Source organism: Chelon labrosus (assembly GCF_963514085.1).
Source record: "Chelon labrosus genome assembly, chromosome: 20".
Taxonomy (NCBI): Eukaryota; Metazoa; Chordata; class Actinopteri; order Mugiliformes; family Mugilidae; genus Chelon; species Chelon labrosus.
Genome location: NC_140353.1, coordinates 22,248,524 through 22,269,706, shown reverse-complemented (window position 1 = coordinate 22,269,706; position 21,183 = coordinate 22,248,524). Strand labels below are relative to the sequence as shown.

The following is a 21,183-nucleotide window of genomic DNA, read 5'->3' as shown; positions in this document are numbered from 1 at the left end:
AAAAGACTGAGTCTTTCCTCCTACCTGTTGCAAGGGCTTTGCCATCAAAGGGTCTCTATCTGTGGCAGGGCAGACTGCTGGAATTTGCCCGTCTTTGCCCCCACCACTCTTGATCTGTGTGGGAACTGCATCCCTCTCTGATTACATGACAAAGGCTGTATTGTCTCGCTCATCTTATCTGAAAGACCCTGATCAGGACCTCTGCTCACTGACCCCTCTCCCAACTTCTTCAGGTGCCGCATAAACATGTTTCTGGAAGAAGCAATGTAAATTTGGACTGTCTCTTTACTCGCTGTCACTACTTCAGAGAGGACTGACTGAGCACTAGACACATTCCACTGTGAAACTGGAGTGCGACTTGGCGAAAACAATTTCTCCTTTGGTTGACCATTGGAGTGTGACCACTTAAGGCACCTCCTCCTCCCCTTCGCCCACTCCAACCATCTCCTACATCCACCTGGAACGTAAAGAGAAACCCGAGTTCAGGTATAGCTGTTTGTTCACTGGATAAAGGAGGGGGAGGGTGCATGCAATGGAGTGCATAGAATGGAGGAGAGAGGGCAAAAGGTGAAGGACACTCCTCAGCTTTCAGTGCTGAGCAGTGCAGCCCCATCACGTGCTCTCAGTCTCGGTCATTTCCAAGCAGAATTTTCACTCGAAACTATGATCAAACGGCTCTGAATTCGGCCTGTCATGCTTTCAGAACCTATTTTTCCCTCAACACAGATTTAACACACATTCCACTATGCCCCTGTAGGGTCTAAAACATCATTTCTGCTCATCAATACGTCAAAATTGCTACCCTATATCTTTTAAGCAAGAACTGTGGGGGAAGTGAAACAATGAAATCATACCCATCGCCATATGTGGTGCATGTCATTATCTTAAAAGGAAGTGAAGTTGCATTTCCAAGCAACATGCGAGTGTGTTTGACCTTGTTCAGCTGATAAAAGACTTTTGACAGTAGCAACTGAGATTCCAGGCTGGGCTCTCTGTCTTCTGATCTGTTCTGTTTGTGTGTGGGAGATATGGAGAGACATTTCATGTTCTTTCTTTTTACAGATACCAATATCACAACCTTTGAAGACATTTCATAACTTTTCATTCATGGTGCAGCTGTCCGAAATGACTTTAACCAATACTATGAGTGTCTTTTCCATGGAGAAGAAGCAGCTTTATGAAAAGCTAGAGAAACTTCATATGTGTGAATGGTGCTTTACTAAAGCACCATTGCTAAACCAGACTGTTTAGATGTTGATGCATGCTGGCATATAATTTGAAAAAGGAGAGTCACTTTGTCTGTCACCTGGTCCACCACTTGGGTCCAGAATTAAATATTTCAACATCTACTAATTGGACTGACACAAATATCTGATCTGTGCAGACCGATGCGGAAATTGGACTCATCTTCAGAGAAAGCTGTAAGCAGATACCACAGTTGCGTCATGTTTTCTTTTTTTTTCTTTTTTTTCTTTTTTTCAGTGAAACTGGCACAGTTGCATCATCTGACATGTTTAGTGATGTAGCTGGGAAATGTTAAGCAACCAAAAGTTTGTCTATGTCTAAAACCTGGTTACAGCTGACGAATTATGACTAAATCCAGTCTATTCTTGGTTTAACTGCCGAAATGAGGTTGACGTTGGTGATGTTTTAGTGAGATGTTTCCATAAATGTTGGATGGACTGCATGACATTTTGTACAAAAGTATTCCAGTTTGAACTAAAGGTTGATTTATGGCCTGCTAAACTAATGGTATTCTCAACAGCTTTAGGTACATTGTACTTTGTGCATGTGCTGCTAGGTATCAGTGAGGTTCTGCAAAGTTGCTGGTAAGACATATCCTAAATGAATTCACTCTTTATTTATTTATACGATCATAATGATAATTGTTTAAATGTATAATTAGTAGTGCAAAACATTAACAGATGGGGTGGGGGTGGGGGTAACTTACAATGCATTAGATACATCATATACATGCGTTTATCATCTTAAATGATGTCATGTGCTACCTTATTAGTCATGTCACGTAGAGGATGTAGAGACAGCATCACTCATAGATTTAATGCACTAATAAGATCTATTTGGGTATGCATCATCACACCAATGAGCATCAATACCACATCCTGTGCAAAAACATAACCTGATACATGATTTAAAGAGAATAAACATAACAATTTGAGTGAACACATCCTGTACTGTTTACTGATCTGTATGGGCAAGGTGAACATTAACTCAAAGTCCAGACTTGCTTATTTTAATTACAGCATGTGCTGTTCTCCAGGCTTGCTCCCGCCTTCTTGTACCTGAACCGAACGGGACTTGAACAGGATGTGCCCGCAACCCCCACCCTACCACAAACACCCGTGTTCCTATTTTTCACTCTGAAACATATAAGTTCTTTAAAATCACATTTTACAATCTTTTGCATTTAAATGGCAAACATTAGCTTTGGGGTGACACTTCTAACTCAATCACACTGTATTTCTGAATTTGAAACAAATAACAGCAGCCATAATCTCTATTACACCGTACCGCGGGAACCATGTGCAAGTTTCTATGGTCATGTTATTTCCCAGTAATGCTCAGCACATATAGATGAGAGTTTTTTTCTATCTCGCAGTCTCTGAATACATGCACGCACATATCTTTGTCGATCATCCAAGAGGGATTAATGTTTTGTTTTGGAAATGAAACCAATGCAGATGCAGCTTTTCCACCTACGACATGCAAAGAGCACTAGAGAACTAAGAACACAAGCAAACACTGTGTCAACATTTACGTAATGGAGACTGAAATAAAAAAAGTTAATAAATAAACAGATGAACCCATAGTGGGCGGTGTAGTGGTTAGCTGTGACACCTGATAGCTTCCAAATAAGTCATCTCAGCATCAAGCTAAATGATGGAGGAAACAGCTCACTGTCCAGCAACCAGTACCTATAAAGGTTTGGGGAGTTTGGAAAACTTTCCCCTGACACAGGACAGCTGTTTAGTTGTTCCACAGGTTTAACAAGAAAGCGAACACTCACGCTTGTTGCTTATTTTAGTTCTAAGAAGCGTCATTGTATTCCGGGGAATACAAGATGTTTATTTGCAAAGCAAATTCCTGAACTTTATGAACACATGTACTGTTTGCATCTAATATCAGAATTTACAATCACTAACATCACTCTGCACTGTGAAGCAAAAAGGCACTATTTGTTTTGTAATCCAATCCAATTAAAGCGTTTATTACGTTCGAGGAATCTAAGGGGTCCATGCTTAGCTTGCTTTTCAGTACCACACCCTTCTCTTTTATGTTTTATGTATGACATTTATGTAATGAACACAGAGATCGGGATCAAATGAGCAGCTTTGGAAAGCGCTGGGCAGGCGGGAGGGATGGAGCACGGATGAAAGAGAGGAGAAGGGGATACTCGCATCCGGAGAGGAGAATGTCAAAGGAAACAAGAGCCCAGGCTGGGCTCTCTGTCTTCTGTTCTGTCCTGTGTATGTGTGGGAGATATCGAGAGACATTTCATGTTTTTTTCTTTCTTTTTCAGATACCAATATTACAACCTGAGAAGCCATTTCATAACTTTTCATTCAGGTCACAGCTGTCTGGAATGACTTTTACCAACAGTACGAGTGTCTTTTCCATGGATGAGAAGCAGGTTTCTGAATCTTCTATCACAAGCTTCATATGTGTGAATGGTGCTTTACTAAACCAGATCATTTAGATGCTGATGCATGCCTTTCAAAAGAATAGACATTTTAGAGACCAGTTATGTGATTGTCTTGATTGCAAATAAGTTCTTTAAGCAGGGAAAGCTTTGCGTCCAAAGTTAAAATGTTCCTTTAAGGATGATACTCCTCATTGCTAATGTCCCTACAATGAGACAATGAGACAATGCCAGCACTTCTAGCAGGCCTCTTAACCCTCTTCTTAATCGTCTTAATATGGCCCACTGAGGTAAGGTTTGCACAACTCTTCAGTGTACAAAAATATACTCCTCACATTCATGTCCGGCAGACTTGCTCAAAGTGTCGTGATGAGCGTTGAAAGAGGAAGAAGTACCGGCTGCAATATCATTTTAAGACTCATGCACAGACCTGTTTGATTCACAAGGCTCACAAGGTCAGCATTAATATGCTCTTATAAAAGCTCTGCTGAATTATAGAATCAGGATTAATTATGTTTAACATGGACCGGGTACAGATTCCTCCTGCGGGGATAAGGTGAATGTGAAGTCAAGTACGACGAGGTCATTGCTGAACCTTGGTGCAGCTCCCCAGTTTAGGCCAGTCTCCAGTACTGTAATTGATTGGCTGGATAGATTTCACTTGAGTGGATCGAGTGGATTCCAACACTTGAATGTGTCATTAAAAGAGGACATGATCATAATGTTCTGAGTATTTTAACATTGCTTCTTACAACACGACTCTTACCACACTATGACACAACGGCATAAGATAGCTATCTGAAAGAGTACTATAATCCTCTCATGACTGTACAGAGAATGACGCTTTAAGTATTTTATTTGTTGTCCATGATGCAGTACCATCTTATTGGTCCCAAATTAATTCTGCAGCACAGGGAGTCAGGACACGAATGATCTGAGCCTGATCCCAACATCATAGAGTCTGGGATTAAGTTGCGCGAAGAACAGAGTGGTCACATTAAGTACTGATTTGATCTAGGTTTGGTCTCTGTACTGCACTCCTTATAAACGTTATAACCATAATTTTATTTACGTTATAAATCATCCTTTACACTCATACTCAATAGTTGAATTTTTCTTCGTTCGATAGTTGAATATTTCTGTCTGCACCAACGCGTCAGACTGACTGACCTGAAAGTACTGCGGGGTTTTTGCAGTGTAAAACGATGCGGGTAAAGAATAGAACTAAGCACAATGTGTTTATTTAAGGACAGGTTCACTGCTCTCAATACACTGTCATACAATATGTGCATGACTGGATGCTTCTTAAAAATAATGCGCATTTGACTCTGTGTAAATAGATCAACAAGATTTGGTATTTAATTGCACCACCTTCACACAACAAAGCAGCAGGATATTACGCAATGAACATCCTTTTACTTGGTCACATCTGAAGTCCATCACATGTGACTTCTGGTTGGAACAGTTGGTTCCCTGTATCCCTAGTTGTGTCATACAGCTGAAGTTTGCTCCTTTTTGGTCAGTCCTGTATCATCCCTGCTCTCACTGGAGTCATCAGAGTACCTGATGGAGGGAAACCCCACCCTCTGCTCGATCCACTGGGCAACACAGAGCAGCTTCTTGTCTTGGAGAGCTGGGCCTATAAGCTGTAAGCCAATGGGAAGGCCCCGTCTCGACAATGCCGTTGGCACAGAAACAGCAGGTAGACCTGGGGTGACAAAAACGAGAGTTTAAGTAAAGTTCCAGAAAAAGGAAACAAATAGTCCCAAGGATAGTTGGAAGTGAGCTTGGAGGGCAATAAAAAGCGAGAGAATGTTTAATCGCATGTAAACACACTGCTTTGGGTCTCTGACATGCGCTTTAATCTGAGTTAACATACTATGGGTTGACTATCCTATGAGTTTTGACTTAAACAAAATGAGAAGAGAACTGATTTTGCCTATACTCATTTCTCCTTTTAACTTCACTTTGACATTTACGTTCAAAGTTGCCTTTGTTGCAGAGTGGAAACTAGGAAGAAGCCTTATCTCTAGTATAGTATAACTATTTTCAGTTACAGGTGTGGGTGTACACAGTATGTGTATCCATAATGTAGAATGTTTAAGTTCTTGAATCCTCCCACACTTCCTAAGCACGCATCTGTGCTGCCACAGGTTCTGTCTGAAGGGGATTTTTTTCTCTTCTTACCTGCCATGTTGGCAGGCTGCGTGAAGACATCTTCTTGTGCGCTGCGTGTACGGTTGTCTTCCTGTGTGAAGTCATGGTAACGGGCTGCATCCGTCAGTGTGGTAGGCGTCAGCAGAATGTCAATGCCTGAGCCGAACACACGTCTGAAATCGTCTGCTATTAGCCGGCGGATTTTCTGGGCCTTCAAAAAGTAGTGCTGGTAGTTCCTGATAAAAAGCGTGTGAGGATGTCAATGATTAATTCTTGCCGGTTGACAGTATTGCAATGCTGCAGAATAACGTCAATAAAAAGATTGTTTAGTGTATAAACAAATCTGCTTGTAACTCTAGAGACTGATGGCAATAGAAAGGCTCAAGCAGAGAAATGCTAGTCTGATGGATTCACTTCAATGATCTGAAAAAGGAGGATGCTGTCTTACTGTTTTAGCAGGAAGTAGTTTCCAGACAGTATCCTCCCTCTTACTACGTCGTTGAAGCCCTCATGTCGGGTTGAAGCATACATGGCCTCTGTTGAGCTGTCCATTTCGCTACGGTGGCCTGGCAGCGGAGCAACAGAAATCAATAACATTACTTTCCTTATGTGACATGCAACGTATACATGCCTGTTCCAAAGCACTGATCCAGTATGCTACAGACAGGTTCACACCATATTCCAGGCCGTCAAAGCGGGCCATGTTAGATGCCACTTCAGCATGGCACAGGACGTGGTAGCACACGATGGAGTGCTGGGTATGGGGGAGGGACACTTGCTCCACCCGCGCGCCTGCTCTCTCAAATAAGTCAGCCACACGACTCCACTGTGCTAGAGTCTCTTCAGACAACCCCGGGGCATGGTACTCCTGACATATAATAAGGGACAGGACAAGCACATTTGGAATCAGAATGCACGTTTGCTCATTCATGTAGTTGCATATCACACAATGATTTAAAAATACTAATCTTGTACTTCACAGGGAGTTTGACTTGATGCCTTTCTGTCCGTCTGTGCCAACAAAAATATATAGGTGACATGTGATAAATAGTTTTTCTAGTAAATGATTGTTCGGCAAACATGAACTGTTTTTTATTACTCACTCCCTGCTCTGTTCCGCATTATAAATCGTCATGTTTTATTGCCCTGGTTGTATTTTAAAAAGAGGAATTGCCGTCTATAATGTCATGGTGATGCTAAGACAATATACAACATGGTCGCAATGTTGTTAATATAGAGCTGAACTCACCTTAGGGACGCCTACACGGATGTTCTTAACGTCAAAGTCTTCAGGAAGCTCTGTTAGTGATGATGGGGCAGGGACTGTTGTTGAGTCTCTAATATCAAGCCCTTGGAGGATCCCTGTTACACATATCAGTATACACCAGGTTACGTTCATTATTTGAGGGCAGCATGTCAAATGCACAGCAATAAAGAAGAGCAAATTGAGTTTACATAGAATGATTAATGTTGAAAACATATTAAAAAGGTTTTAAAGTTCCTCTACAGACCTAGATGATGTTGACTATGCAGAATACTAAACAACAGTGCAGGACAATAAACTGTCATGTGTTTATTGCCGTCAATTGCTTCCTACCTAAGATGATGGCTGTATCACCGACACTACGTGTCATTATGCCAGGCACATCCATGGAATTCACCAGGGGTATGAGACCATGTCTGGACAGGAGACCGTAAGTGGGCTTCAGGGCCACAACTCCACACAAAGCTCCGGGGTTACGTGTGGAACCACCTGTGTCTGAACCCAAAGCCCTGCCAAGTAAATAAATGCCATTTCAAATCACATCATTTTCTTCTTCTTTGTAACAGTTATCTTTAAACAGAGAGTGTGCTCCCTCACATGTAGCTGGTGAGTGAGGCCACAGCTGCAGCGCTTCCACCAGAGCTTCCTCCAGTGATGACCCAGTCAGAATCTGGCACTGCACCTGTCTGCTCTATGTAGGGCGCAGCATAGCTCCAGGGGTTCTTTACTGGACCAAAAGCCCCATCAGTACTGCCTGCACTAAGAGGAAAAACAAACACAAAATACTGAAAATTTACTTTTTGTATTCACACACAGTTGTAAAATAAATCTGGTAATAATAGTCTTACCCCATTGCAAACTCATCCATGTTGGTCTTTCCCATTAGAACGGCTCCTTGATCGAGGAGCTTCTGGACCACTGTAGCATTGTATGGTGGTGTGTAATCTGTAGAAAAAGTAATGGTGTGTTATCATTACTGATAGACATAGAGTGAAGAATATAAGGTACAGTAAATGTATCATACAGGCAGTTTACACAGACCTTTAAGCATCCTGGAGGCACATGTGGTCTTGATATTCTCTGTGCAAAAGTTGTCCTTGACTGCAAAGGGGATTCCATCCAGAGGACCTTTAGGGACACCTGGAGGAAGATACCATCAAACAGTAACACCTATGACTCTACACTCAGAACAGAATCAAATGCTCACGTGTCCATACCTTGCAGAAGTCTAGTTTCCGCTTGTCGGGCCTGCTTCAGTGCCAGCTCCTCTGTCACTGTGATGTAAGCGTTGAGATGCTGCGTTTTCTTGATGCGATTCAGACACTTCCTGCAGAGCTCTGTTGGGGAGATTCTTCCCTCCCTGAGTGCCAAAGACACCTGGAGAACACGGATGTAACACCAGTGGTGAAATGTGACTCCTTTGTCTGACTGTGGACATTTTGTCTTGTCACCGCTGAGAAACAAAGTTGCTACGAATAACACTTTAATGACAAAGCTGTATTCAAGTGCCTTTAATGTAACTCAGGATGCATTGAGTTCACACTAGCAAAAGAATGTGGACACACGCGACCCGGACTATCTCCAAATCTCGATGCATCCCGGGGGTGTTCACACCCGTCTTTCACATGATCGGATTTCCCAGATTGAATTAATGCAAGATCTGAACAGGCCTTTTGTAGGCCATGACAGTGTGACAGTGAAAAAACGGGCTTTTGCTGTACTCAGGTATGATTTTGATTGTTTATTATGTTGTATGCATCTTGAAACTACATTCCATTGGACAATACTATACTGTATATTATATATTATTGCTATAATATAACAAGCAATGACTATCTGAAAACCCTCTGAACAGGATCCTTCTGCAAAATTATACAGTATTTTCTATCTTTAATACTATCCATCGAACACACTTACTCAATGTTTAAACTGTAATTCCTTGCTTCCACACCTATGACACACTTAGACTTATCATATGTATACCAAGCAGTAGTGTACGTTAATTCGTAGAAGGACTAAGTGCACACGAACATATTATATTAGAAGCTTTATACATGAAGACAGTTTTTGAAGTCCACTATTAGCTGCCTTTTATTAGCTATTCCTAATGCAAAGCTACTACATAGGAAGCAGTACAAAGAGAGGAAACATTTCCTTATAGTTTTGCCTGAAAGTAAACACGGAAGACAAACAAGAAGACCAGCTTAAAACAGCCAGCCGTACTAACCTCCTTTATTGTGAGGCCGAGCATGTTCTCAATATCTTTACTGACAACCTTCTCACAGTGTGCAACGGCAGGACGCTGCCATGTTTGTTACGATCGTCAACTTCTAACAGCGTGCGCTGTGATTGGACAGCGCTTGAGGATACCGCGCTCTGATTGGTGGAGAGGCTGGAATCGTCAGGACGCCGGCCCAGGAAGAGGCATGATGCGGAAGAGAAGGACATTGTTTTGAAATGATTCTAAACGGTGGGATTACTGAATTTATCTGAACAAGACGAAGAAATTGTTGACAGTCAGACCTTATTGATGTGTTACAGCGAACTTTGAAAGGCGGTTTAATGTAATTTAGATGCCTACACATTTTTAAATGATCCCGTCTGCTAATTAACTTACAATCAGTTTTACGTTTGGCGCTTGGAGGTGTGGAGATGAGCTCCGTTAGGTATTTGGTGTGCAGTAGGTTGTTGCAGCATCTTTGTAAATCATACAGACATCGTGTACAAACATCAGTCTCCAGGCATGGCAGCAGCACAAGACTGTTCAGTACCTCCAGCAGGCACATGACTATTATGCCTGCCTGGGTCGTTGATAAATATGGAAGCAATGATGTTTTACGGTTCACTAGAAATGCCAGTTTCCCCATTGTCAGCTACCCCAATGAGGTCATTGTCAAAGTGTTTGCAGCAGGACTGAACCCAATTGATGTCAGCATGAGAGGTGAGTTTAAAGTTGACTTTAACCTGGGCCTCTAGTGTCTAAATGAGTACCAATTCAAGTCCATATCCTCTTTGTATGTGTGTTCACAAAGTTACAAGCATGCAAAGTAATATGCATTATGCAACATGTGTTTCACAGTGAGCGTCTTTATTCTCGCCTAGGGGAAATGTAAATTTTAGGAAGGTTTCACCTAGGTCAGGTTTATTTCCCTGTTTGTACTTACCTTTAACACATCCTGATAACACACAGCTGTTTGGTATCAGGCTTTACATTAGGAGTGTAACGATACACAAACCCCGCAGTTCACTTCAGTTCATAATTTTGGAGGCACGGTCTGGTTTGGTTTGGTTCCCTGTGGGCATGGCGATGGGGATCATGGCAAGGTCTCAACAATGCAAAGAACACTAGATTCATTTTTATTAATAACAAATATAATTAAAACAAACAAATATAAATTTTCTTAATAAAAATAAATACTATAAAACGCAAATAAAAAAAATGCCATGAGAGTATCACGATACGTACAGTGGACTGGGTATTGGGGTCTCTCGGTTCGGTTTACTTATTGTTACATCCCTATTGGACATATACAAAATACTGAAGTCATGTTTTAAAAAAGAGCAATTTCAATATTAGGGGCCTCAAAGGCCAACATCAGGCGAGTCTTTAGTGTTGTTTTTAGTTGGTCATTTCCGTGTATTGCCTGTGCTCATAAGTTCTCTCCCTGTCAGGTGGCTATGGTGCAGCTACACTATCTATGAAGAGAGACCCTCTGAACATCAATCAGTCCGGCAACGAGTTCCCTCTCATTCTGGGAAGAGACGTGTCTGGGGTCATCATGGAGTGTGGCCTGGATGTGAAGTATTTCAGAGAAAGGGATGAGGTAAAGAAAAAACGTAATAAAAGCAGATGAGTAGAGGTATACTGTGTGTACAGGAACAGCGAGTCATTGTGAGCACCATCTAAGTGCTAAGAATGTGGTCGGATGTGATGTAGACAAAAGCTACAGCAGCAGTACACGAATCAGTATAATCAGTTTATCATCATTTAGACAGGAATCATGCAGCCACATCACTAAAGGGTGAAAACACAAAAGCGTTGCTGGCCAGTCTTGGTTTCTGATGCAACTTTGTTATGGCAATATCAGTGTTTGGCAAGATAAGCACTGTTAGGATGTCGTTGGTGCAAGCAGCCGACATGACATTTAGGCGAGAGGCGGGGTACACCCTGGACAGGTCTCCAGTCTATCTCAGGGCTAACACAGAGAGACAGACAACCATGCACACTCACAGCATGTCTTTGGACAATGGGAGGAAGCTGGAGTACCCAGAAAAAACACAGGGAGAACATGCAAACTCCACAAAGAAAGGCCCAGTCGGCCTGCATGCAAACCTTCTTACTGTGAGCCATCAGTGCTAACCACTTGACTGCTTTTTTTAAACACACAATTGCTGACTCATTCGAACTAAAACAGTCACTCGTGGTGTTACTCATGGTACTTCTGACAAGAAATTCGATATTTTGTGTAGATAGTATTGTGTAGTCAACTAACTATACAGAAATGTAAACCAACAGTTTTCATCCTCTCTATTAATTACTGTTTTGTTGTTGGTGTGTGTCTCCCTCCCTCAGGTGTGGGCAGCTATACCTCCATGGAAGCAAGGCAGCTTGGCTGAGTTTGTAGTGCTGAGTGCCAATGAGGTATTAGTTAGCCGATGGACTCCTGCATTGTTATTTTGAGCTTACTGCGTGAGGGCTGGTGTAAACTTTTCAGGTTTGCTTCTGCCTTTCTGGGTCAATGGTTTCCTTTTGTTAACTTTGGTCAATAGTGTCAACATCACTGTGGTAATTATGTAGAAATTGTCTTTTTTTTTTTTTTCCTTCTGAAATTAAGAGGCAGCCTTCCTTTTTGTGCTTCTCACATAAACATGCAACAGCTGCTCATTTAAAAGAGGATAATCAGCTAGTTGCATTTAGATGCTGTTTTACAATGACTCAGCAAGTGCACCATGGGAAAGTGTTGGGGCGTTGGTGCTCTTCTCACAGCAAATGTTGTTAATGTGTGTTGTACTCAGATATCGCATAAACCGAAGTCACTAAGCCACACTGAGGCAGCAGCCATTCCCTACGTGGCAACCACTGCCTGGTCAGCTCTGGTTAATACCGGTGGACTCAGTAAGGACAACTCTGCCAACAAACGGTGAGGGAACACTGTGGCCCACACACACAAACACAATTTCCACTTGTCTTTAGTCTTTAATCACTTTGATCTAGTTAATTATTCCACTTGGTGCTCCCTCTGAGCCATTCCTTAATGAGCCTCTGGGTGATGTGCTCTGCTTCTTTGGCAGCAGCTCCTATGCTAGTTTACACTGCAGTGGCACAGTGAAGCCTGGAGTGGCTTTGGCATGAATCCCAACGGCGGAGTCCCTGTGTAAAAATACACTGATCAGGCATAACATTATGATATTGTGTAGGTCTTCCTTGTGCCTCCAAAACAGTTGTGACTCATCAGAGAATGGACATGGGCCTTGTTAGTAAGGGCCTTTGGGTCCTATGGGTTGAAGAGAGGGACCTCTGTGGATCATCCCACAGATACATGATCAGTTTGGGATCTAGTGAATTTAGAGGTCTGGTCAACACCTTGTGCTGTTCTTCATGTTTTTTGAGTTGTTCCTAAACTGTTTTTGTGTGTGTGCCTGTGTCAGGCTGCATCATTGCTATGGGGTGGGGGTACCTGGTCTGGTCTAGGTGGGTGCTACATGTCTAAGTAACATCGACACCAATGAATGCTAGGGCTTTGACTCCGAACTTCGTTATTCGAATATAATTCGAATATTGAGATATTCGAACGAATTTTAGGGATCTCTTAATATTCGAACCTGTATCGGAATTATTTTTTTTGTAAATGTGATTGCTTGTAAACGTTGTTTTCCATTCAGATTCCGAGGATTTTTTAGAGAGCCGAAGTCCCGCCCCCTCTACTTCCGGGTTATGGGACCTATCTTTCGAAAAAATATGAACGGCAGTCTATGGCGAAAGATAAATTATTTTCTGGTCTCGATCGACTTGTGCCTTGGATTATACATACCGTATTTTCCGGACTATAAATCGCTCCGGAGTATAAATCGCACCAGCTAAAAAATGCATAATAAAGAAGAAAAAACATATATAAATCGCACTGGACTATAAGTCGCATTTTGGGGGAAAATTAATTTGATAAAATCAGAGACCAAGAACACATGTCATCTTGAAAGGCAAGTTATAGTAATAACAATAGAATATCGAACAACGGGCTGAATAGGTGTCTGGTATGTTAACGTAACATATTAACAGCTATTCCGATAACTATAGCATAAACAACATAACATAACAAGTTTACCAAACTCTCGATCTCACTCCAAATCGCTAAATCCATTGAATTCTTCATCCTCTGTGTCAATACTACGCCGCCGCTATTACGCAGGAGTAAAAGAAGTAGCAGATACTGGCACACAAGCCTAGAGCGCCCTCTCGCGGCTGTCAGTGTGAAAATAACGAACACGTGAAATTATATATTTTAATATATAAGTCGCACCTGAGTATAAGTCGCAGGGCCAGCCAAACCATGAAAAAAAGTGCGACTTATAGTCCGGAAAATACGGTATATTGTTTTTCAGAATAAAAAAAGATTTTATATGTCAAGAATGTCACAGTTTGTCGCAAGATAGTTAAGTAAAACGCTATGGAAAATACGTAATTAAACGAACTACAAGTCCAAGTCGCTTACCGCTTACCCGCATGCTGGCGCGCACAGAACCGACCAAAACTCCCTTCGTGTAACTACAGCTCTCGACATGACCCGATTTATAATGATTTTCACCTCGTTTGATGCTTCTGCCTTCGTCCTGGAAGTCGTCTTGTTTGCTTAATAATAAAAATTTTAACACACAATAAAAAAATAATAAATACTCAGCCTTTCGTGCACGTAGTCTATTAACATTGACTGATACACTGCCCTCTGGTGGACAGAACATATATAACTTAAATTTGATACCAATATCAGTCTTACTGAAGACATTTAATGGTCAAAATATAATGAATAAATAATCGAATATATTCGAATTTTAATATTAATAAACAAACGAACTTCGAATATGATTTTTGGGCAAAAGTCAAAGCCCTAATGAATGCCAGGTCCAAACATATCCCAGCAGAACATTGTATTGTCACAAGATGGTCAATGTTATGTACTTCTCCGGTCATAATGTTATGCCTGATCGCTGTGGTGCAGAACACATTGTTGACACATCAACTGTACATGTCTGACTTTCCTCTGCCCCACAGGATTTTGATCCTCGGAGGATCTGGGGGAGTGGGAACATTTGCTATACAGGTATGCAGGAAAAGGTAGATAAAGTTATGTTTTATATATTATCTTATTTTATGACAAGTGCATGACACAAAAAGAGCCTATTTTTATATACAAAAAAAAAGATGTTTACTAGATTCTAGTCAGGACACTGACTGACAGAACATTATCCTGCATAAAGAGGCTCATAATTGAAGATGGAACTGTTATTATCTGTGTCCAGATGCTGAAGGCCTGGGGAGCCCATGTGACTGTTACCTGTTCCCAGAATGCCGAGCGGTTCGTAAGGGAACTGGGGGCAGATCATGTGGTGGACTACACTGCTGGACCTGTTGAGGAGCCGCTCAGTGCACTGGAGAAGTGAGAGGGTCCCACACACACACACACACACACACACACACACACAAACACTGCTCATTAGTGTGGGAGAACTGAGCCCTTTAAGTTTCTCACAAGCTTGATCACACTTAATCACTCTCTTTATTGCAGTCATCTGCCCACTCGTTCTTTTTTCACATCCCTCTTGCATATTTCTTTCCTTTATAACCCAAACCACCCCACACTCATGCGTTTCTGACTGTGTCTCTCATGCATTCAAGATTCGACCTGATCCTGGATAATGTCGGTGGGGACACAGAGCGATGGGCAATGAACCTGCTCAAGCCTTGGAGCGGTGCCAAGTATGTCGCCCTTGTAACACCTTTCCTCCAGAACACTGACAGGCTGGGTATAGCTGACGGGATGATGCAGACTGCCGCTACAGTGGCCACCAAAGCCCTCAAGGTAATTACTGTGGAAACATCCATTCATTGAAACTTCCTCCAATATGACAGAAAACATCACTTTAAACTAAGCCACACTTCTTTATCCATGTATTTTGTACCTTGTGTTGCTAACAACCTCATATACCTTTTAGATGTGTATTATTAAGGCTCCAAGCACCAACAGTGATGGAACCCTGTTGTTTTATTCTGTAAGATAATTATTTTTTATCATTATTCCTGTACCAAAACCCTGGGTGGGGAGTAAACCATAGACAATGCAAAAGTCACCTTCAAGTCTCTTAGTTGAATGAGTGTCCTAAGTTCAAACTGTGGTGCATGTCAGAAATGTAGACATGTTGACATCAAATGACAGTGGCCACATCCGGTACAGAAGGAATGATGGTGATGGAACTGATTGATTTAATGGTTATTCATATTGAAAGTGGCTATGTGAAATCATGACAGCTCCCTCAACCGGCTCATTATTTCTCCAGGTCCCTAATGAGAGTTCTTTAAAAATCTGATGAAACGGTTGGCAAAAAAATAAAAATAAAAAGAACTGTATAGTCAGAGAACTGCATAGTAGAGAATATGTGTCTGTGTGACGATGCCTCTGTCATTTCCTTTCAGATAAGGAGGAACATGTTTATTGTTAATGCCACAGATCAAGTTTTTATAGATATGTGGTTTGTACTGTGAACAGGCTCTGGCCCTGAGTCTTAGTTATTAGAGGGACTGAGATCAGAACAGAGTCCCTTACCTCTTAACTTTATTAGTTTTACAGATTTAAAATATAACGTCATACACCGCAGACACCCCCCCCCAGGAAGTAGCATCCTGTCAGTGTGTACATCCTGCAGAGCAAGGTTTGCATGCTGTGCTTCATTGTAACCGCTCCTCCTTTCAGCCACAATTCAAAGCAGGTGTTACTGTTCTTTGGAGTAGAAGTTAGTTATAGTACATTCAGAAGAATCTATTGGTGTCAGTGTGACCACTAAAAAACACCTGCACTTTCTGTTTGGTTCACAAGTGGTTTCGGGTGAAGCTAAGCTTGTGCCCTTCTCTTAGGTGAGATCATTTGTGTTTAAGATTTATGGCTGACATAGATGTAGTGTCTAGGAATTGTAAAGGAAATTCTTGTCAGGTTGTTAGGGTTGGGTTTGCGCTTAGCTTCCACAACATTTCAAAATAACAAGGAAACTGAACTGAGGATGTGAAGTGAAAGGAGTGTGGCTTACCCTTCGTTGTTAAGTATCAACACGTCGTACATAATCTTTAGCGAGCCCACATATTCGGTTCTATTCAATTTCATTTTAGCATCAATAACAATAGTCTCAAGACAATTTACAGATCCCAGAGCCTGAAACCACCTGATCTGTAAGAGGTGTAAGAATAGTTTTTGCAGGATTATAACTTACTAAGGCCGGCATGATTCGGTTTCTGACAGTTAAACCTCTGAACAATATCCGGTGTCGGAAATGATTGGATTGCTTTGTTTCTGACTTCCTTATTACTAGATTGTTTCTTGGCTTTCAAGTAAGCTGAATGTAAGTTCAACACGGAAATTGTGGATGGATGAAAATCTGATCGGGACAGCCCCAGAGAAACCTGTGTGTGTGTGTGTGTACACCATGCACTCAAGTCTTCTGTGTTTTCTCGCTCTTCTACCACCACACATTGTTTCTCTTCTTCAGTATGTAACCTCATAGCTCATGGAAGATCTCATTCACACCAATATTGTCTCTCATTAACACCCCCCCCCCACACACACTGTAATCAGAACTACAATCAGACTGATTGTACAGACTGACGCTGCAGCGCTGCAGAAGTTTCTGTTTTGCAGCTTCAGTGTTGACTGAGTCATCATAGAATTCTCTAATCTCCTATTGAAAGCAGAACGATGACACCACTCACTGAAATGGATGGGAGGGCTGCAGTAGGTGCCTTGTCCATTTATAGACAGGGAGTAAAATATACTTTACAGCTCCAGGTCTTACATCTCCTTCCTCTCTTACACAGTCACACTGTGTTCATTTTTAGTAAAAAGAGAACTAGAGCATAGACTGCTGGCCTCCTTATATCAGTGTCATTTCCAGAAAAGCCTGAAGGAAACATGTTAAGCAACACCTTTATATTGAAAATCCCATACAGTCCCTACAAATTACACACACAGGGTCAAACATAACAAAAGACTTGAGTCATCTCATTTCTCCCTTTGTCATGAATTGCAGGGCTGAGGACTGCCCAGCTGTTAAAGGCTCAGGGGAGAATGGCCTCCTTCTTTACATGTCACTTGACACACAGGAGAGTATCTTGGTGTAGGTTTACCAGGAGTTTTATACAGAATATTCAGAAGATAATACAGGTTGTAAAAATATAAATACTAATATTGGATAATCTTGTATTGGTGTTCAGTGTTGTATTCATTCATTCATTCATTCATTCAGTATTTGCAACTGTAATTGTCTTCTAGAGCAGTGGTGTCAAACATATGGCCCACAGGCCAAAACTGGCCCATCAGAGGATCCACTCTGTCCCGCAGGGTGAATTTGCGACGTGCCAAAAAATTACATAGAAGACATTAACTGCAATTTTTTCATTAAAGTTAGCACTTGCCCTAACTTGTCCTTGCCGTTTCTTGCTATAGGCGAACTAGGCGAATGCTTAGGGCCCCCAAGCCACCAGGGGGCCCCAAAGCTGCATGTTCATCCTCATCTGAGGAGAATTAAAATGTCCTGTCTTTATCTGTAGCTATCTCGTGCGAAACAACTACAAGCAGTTTAGAATCATGTTTGTGGATCGTGGGAGGAAGCTGTAGCGCCCGGAATAAAACCCACGCAGGCACAGGGGGAACATGCTAGCTCTGCAACGATTTATGTAATAATGAAAAGTCAAAGACAAGACTTGGGGGGACTTATATGTATGCCATGTTTTGACTCAGTCACTAAAAGTCAAACTTCTGAGTGTTCGACCTCAAGAAAGTACTACTCTCCATTTCACTCAGTTTGCATTTTTTTCAGGCTGCTATTTTTCTGTTCTTTTTTTTTTTTGGGAGAATGCGGTAAACTTTTCCTGAGGCATTATAGTGAGAAAATGCAATACAATTAAATAAAGTTTATGTAGCTACACGCCACTAACGCACATACATTCAGTTGCCTCAAATAGCCACATCGTTACAAGTCAAACAAAAATGGTGAATGGGTGATAATATACAACCTCGTTCTACATTATTTATATGAAAAACTGATACATTTCTAGTTGGTTGGTCTTTGAATGCAAAGAATACTCTTCTAACCTTTGTAAGAAGCTGTTGAGAGCTTTTTGATTTTCAAGCAAACCTATTTAACAGAAATGTCATGTAGTAGGACCACTTAGAAATGTTTGTAATGTAATCAGAACTACAATCAGACTGACTGTTCAGATTGATGCTGCAGAAGTTTCTGTTTTGCAGGAGACGTCTGCAGTTGTGTTTTTAGAGAAAACATAAATGCACTCAAACGTATGGTCTCCATTAGCTGTTTCATGGAGAATTTAAAAGCGTTAATCTAATCTGTGTATCAGAATATTCTCACATAGGAAACAACACTATTATCACTGATGGTAAGCTTTAATATTCATTTCTCTTTGTTACAGGACAAACACAACTGAAATGAAAGTGTTAGTGATGATTGATACTAAGAAAGTGGTGGGGAGACAAGTTTTCAATTCATTTCAATTCAAGACAAATGAGATTAAAGTGCAAAATGACCATGAGTAGTGTCCACAGGTGTAGGGAAACCGCCAACAATTCAGTATCTGAATTACACAGTCTTTCCCCAACAACAGCTGAACACCAGTTGGTATTATCATATATGCAGACCCCTCCTCCATGATGCTTTCCAGTGAGTTCAGGATCCCTGTAGAGCCTGATGTGAGAGCCGAAGCCATCTATGTGCAATGAATTAATGTGGTCGTCAGTTCCAGTTAGCCAGGTCTAAGTAAATGCTAAACTTGATGGCGTCCTTTATTTATGCATGTGATTAACTTTGGCTTGCGGTTTGAAAAATTAGCTTTTTTTTTTCTCTTTCCTCTCCGTGTTACCTTCTTTTTATGCTATCCAAAACTCATCCAGTTTCGGATGAGTTTAGATGTTCAGCAATGAAGTGACCAGTTACACTTAAAAATACCTATTGTACGTTTGCTAATCTTCATGCCTTTTCTGTCTGTTCTGTTTTCTCGTAGTACCTAGCTAAGGGAGTACACTACCGCTGGGGATTCTTCGCACCCAGTGGTCCAGCGCTGGATGAAATAAGGGACATGGTGGATGCAGGACAGGTATGACAACAAATGTATCCTCATTCTCTGTCCTCAGTGTACTTATAACAGAAATCGCCCTTGGGTGTGAAATGTGAAGCCAGTATTGTGTCATGAAGTGAAATACCACTGATGGTTGCGAGGTGATGGCTCTAACAAATCTCTGACTCCGTTAGACTCCCATTCAACAGTGGTCCTCTTCTTTCATGAAAAGCTAAGTCAGTCTATTGTTGTACAATAATACCATTAGCTAAACTTGCTTCTTCTCATCTGTGCGCTGGTGGTGTGCGACACTGCACACCACCTGCTCAATTCCAGATACTTGACATCAAAAAAAGGTTCTCAGTCAGATCCACCCCTTACTTCTTTCAAAATCCTCCCTCTTATCCACATATGGAAATAATAATAATAAAAAGGCTTCAGAAAGGTAGTCCAGAAACCAGTGGGTGACAAGGGTGACATCGTCATGGCTATATCCATCTTTTATATGGAGTCTTTTTTGCAGTTTCCTCCAGTGTGTTCATTTGGTGCTTATTGCATAGTCATAAAAAATTACTTAAACAATGCCACATACATTATATTTCAATTAATGCTTTTGATATGTTAGCAACCATTCTGATAAATTACAGTGTACACAGCATAGACTGTATAAAGATAGACGGCAGAACAGCTCTTCAAAAGTGAAGCCAAAGCAAGTAGAGCTCCCCCTGGTGTCTGGCTGCAGTATAGGTCATAAGCTCCACTTCCTCCTATTTTCTGAGAAGTTTCGTTTTAATTAGTTTTTTGACGCCACGGAAACAGGAAGTGACCTCAGTTTGGCCAATGCAAGGGAGTTGGGGTATGTTGTCTATATATATTCTTCCTCTCTGATGTTGCAACTCATCTGAGTTACGAAAAAAGCCATGTGTGACCTCATTCTGCCTGTGTGTGTTCTCTGGCAGATCCGGGCCGTGGTGGAGGAGACCTTCAGCTTCTCGCAGGTCCCCCAAGCTTTGGATAAGGTGGAGAAGGGCCATGCCAGAGGAAAGACGGTTGTCCAGATCAGCAAAGGACGGGATGACCTATAGCGCTGACTACTGAAGAGTGCCTGCTTTCTGCTGCACAATTACAAAACAGAACTGAACAGAAAGAATTTGGTTGCAAACTATCAAATTACTTTCTCCACAGCAGAAAACCCGCTTCTCCACTGTTTGACTTTTTTACATGTAGTCATCATTTGGCTGGTAATGTGAACATAATTTAAAATGTTTGGCATGTTTTATTTGTTAAATAAATATGTTACTTAAAGGAAAGACATTTAACCTGTGTGGATTTGTTAGTATTCAAAGTTAAAGTTAAGATGCAGATCACTTGTCACTATAAATGTGTCATGTTTGACGAGGACAATTACATATGAAGCAAGGCACTGTTGGAACCATAGACTTACACTGGCCCTGTTCACACATGGTGTTAACATGTATCCTTACTGAACTGATCACAAAATGCGTCTTGTGACGCCACTTGTGATCAGTTCCATCTTCTATAAACACATACCTTCCTACCATGATCTTCGATGTTAGCCACCTTTTGATTTATAATGGAGGCGTGCAAGGAGGAAACCTTTGCTCTTTAAGAAAAATATAAAGTCCAGACTGAAGTTTGCCAGAGAGAACATAGACACCAGAGGCCTCATGTACGAAGGTTGCGTGCGTACAACAACGTTCCGCGCGTAATCGCTCACGGAAAAATTCAAATGTATCAAGAGTGAAATGT

The 21,183-nt window shown here is 41.4% G+C and overlaps 2 protein-coding genes across 2 annotated transcripts; one reads left to right on the top strand and one right to left on the bottom strand.

The window, feature by feature from the left end:
* Nucleotides 1-3,916: 3,916 nt before the first annotated feature.
* Nucleotides 3,917-9,383, bottom strand: qrsl1 (glutaminyl-tRNA amidotransferase subunit QRSL1). The gene is made up of 11 exons (XM_084569019.1): nt 9,310-9,383; nt 8,300-8,459; nt 8,124-8,222; nt 7,931-8,027; nt 7,680-7,841; nt 7,416-7,591; nt 7,068-7,180; nt 6,494-6,686; nt 6,267-6,384; nt 5,849-6,054; nt 3,917-5,369 (listed from the first exon to the last, which is right to left on the bottom strand). The coding sequence occupies exons 1-11, from the start codon at nt 9,331-9,333 to the stop codon at nt 5,152-5,154; spliced, it is 1,566 nt and encodes a 521-aa protein (XP_084425145.1). The 5' UTR covers nt 9,334-9,383; the 3' UTR covers nt 3,917-5,151.
* Nucleotides 9,384-9,560: 177 nt separating this feature from the next.
* Nucleotides 9,561-20,723, top strand: rtn4ip1 (reticulon 4 interacting protein 1). The gene is made up of 9 exons (XM_084569020.1): nt 9,561-10,023; nt 10,755-10,906; nt 11,656-11,724; nt 12,099-12,223; nt 14,350-14,398; nt 14,598-14,734; nt 14,974-15,157; nt 19,360-19,452; nt 20,373-20,723. Exons 1-9 carry the CDS (start codon nt 9,735-9,737, stop codon nt 20,496-20,498), a joined length of 1,224 nt encoding a protein of 407 aa, XP_084425146.1. The 5' UTR covers nt 9,561-9,734; the 3' UTR covers nt 20,499-20,723.
* The last annotated feature ends 460 nt before the right edge of the window (nt 20,724-21,183 follow it).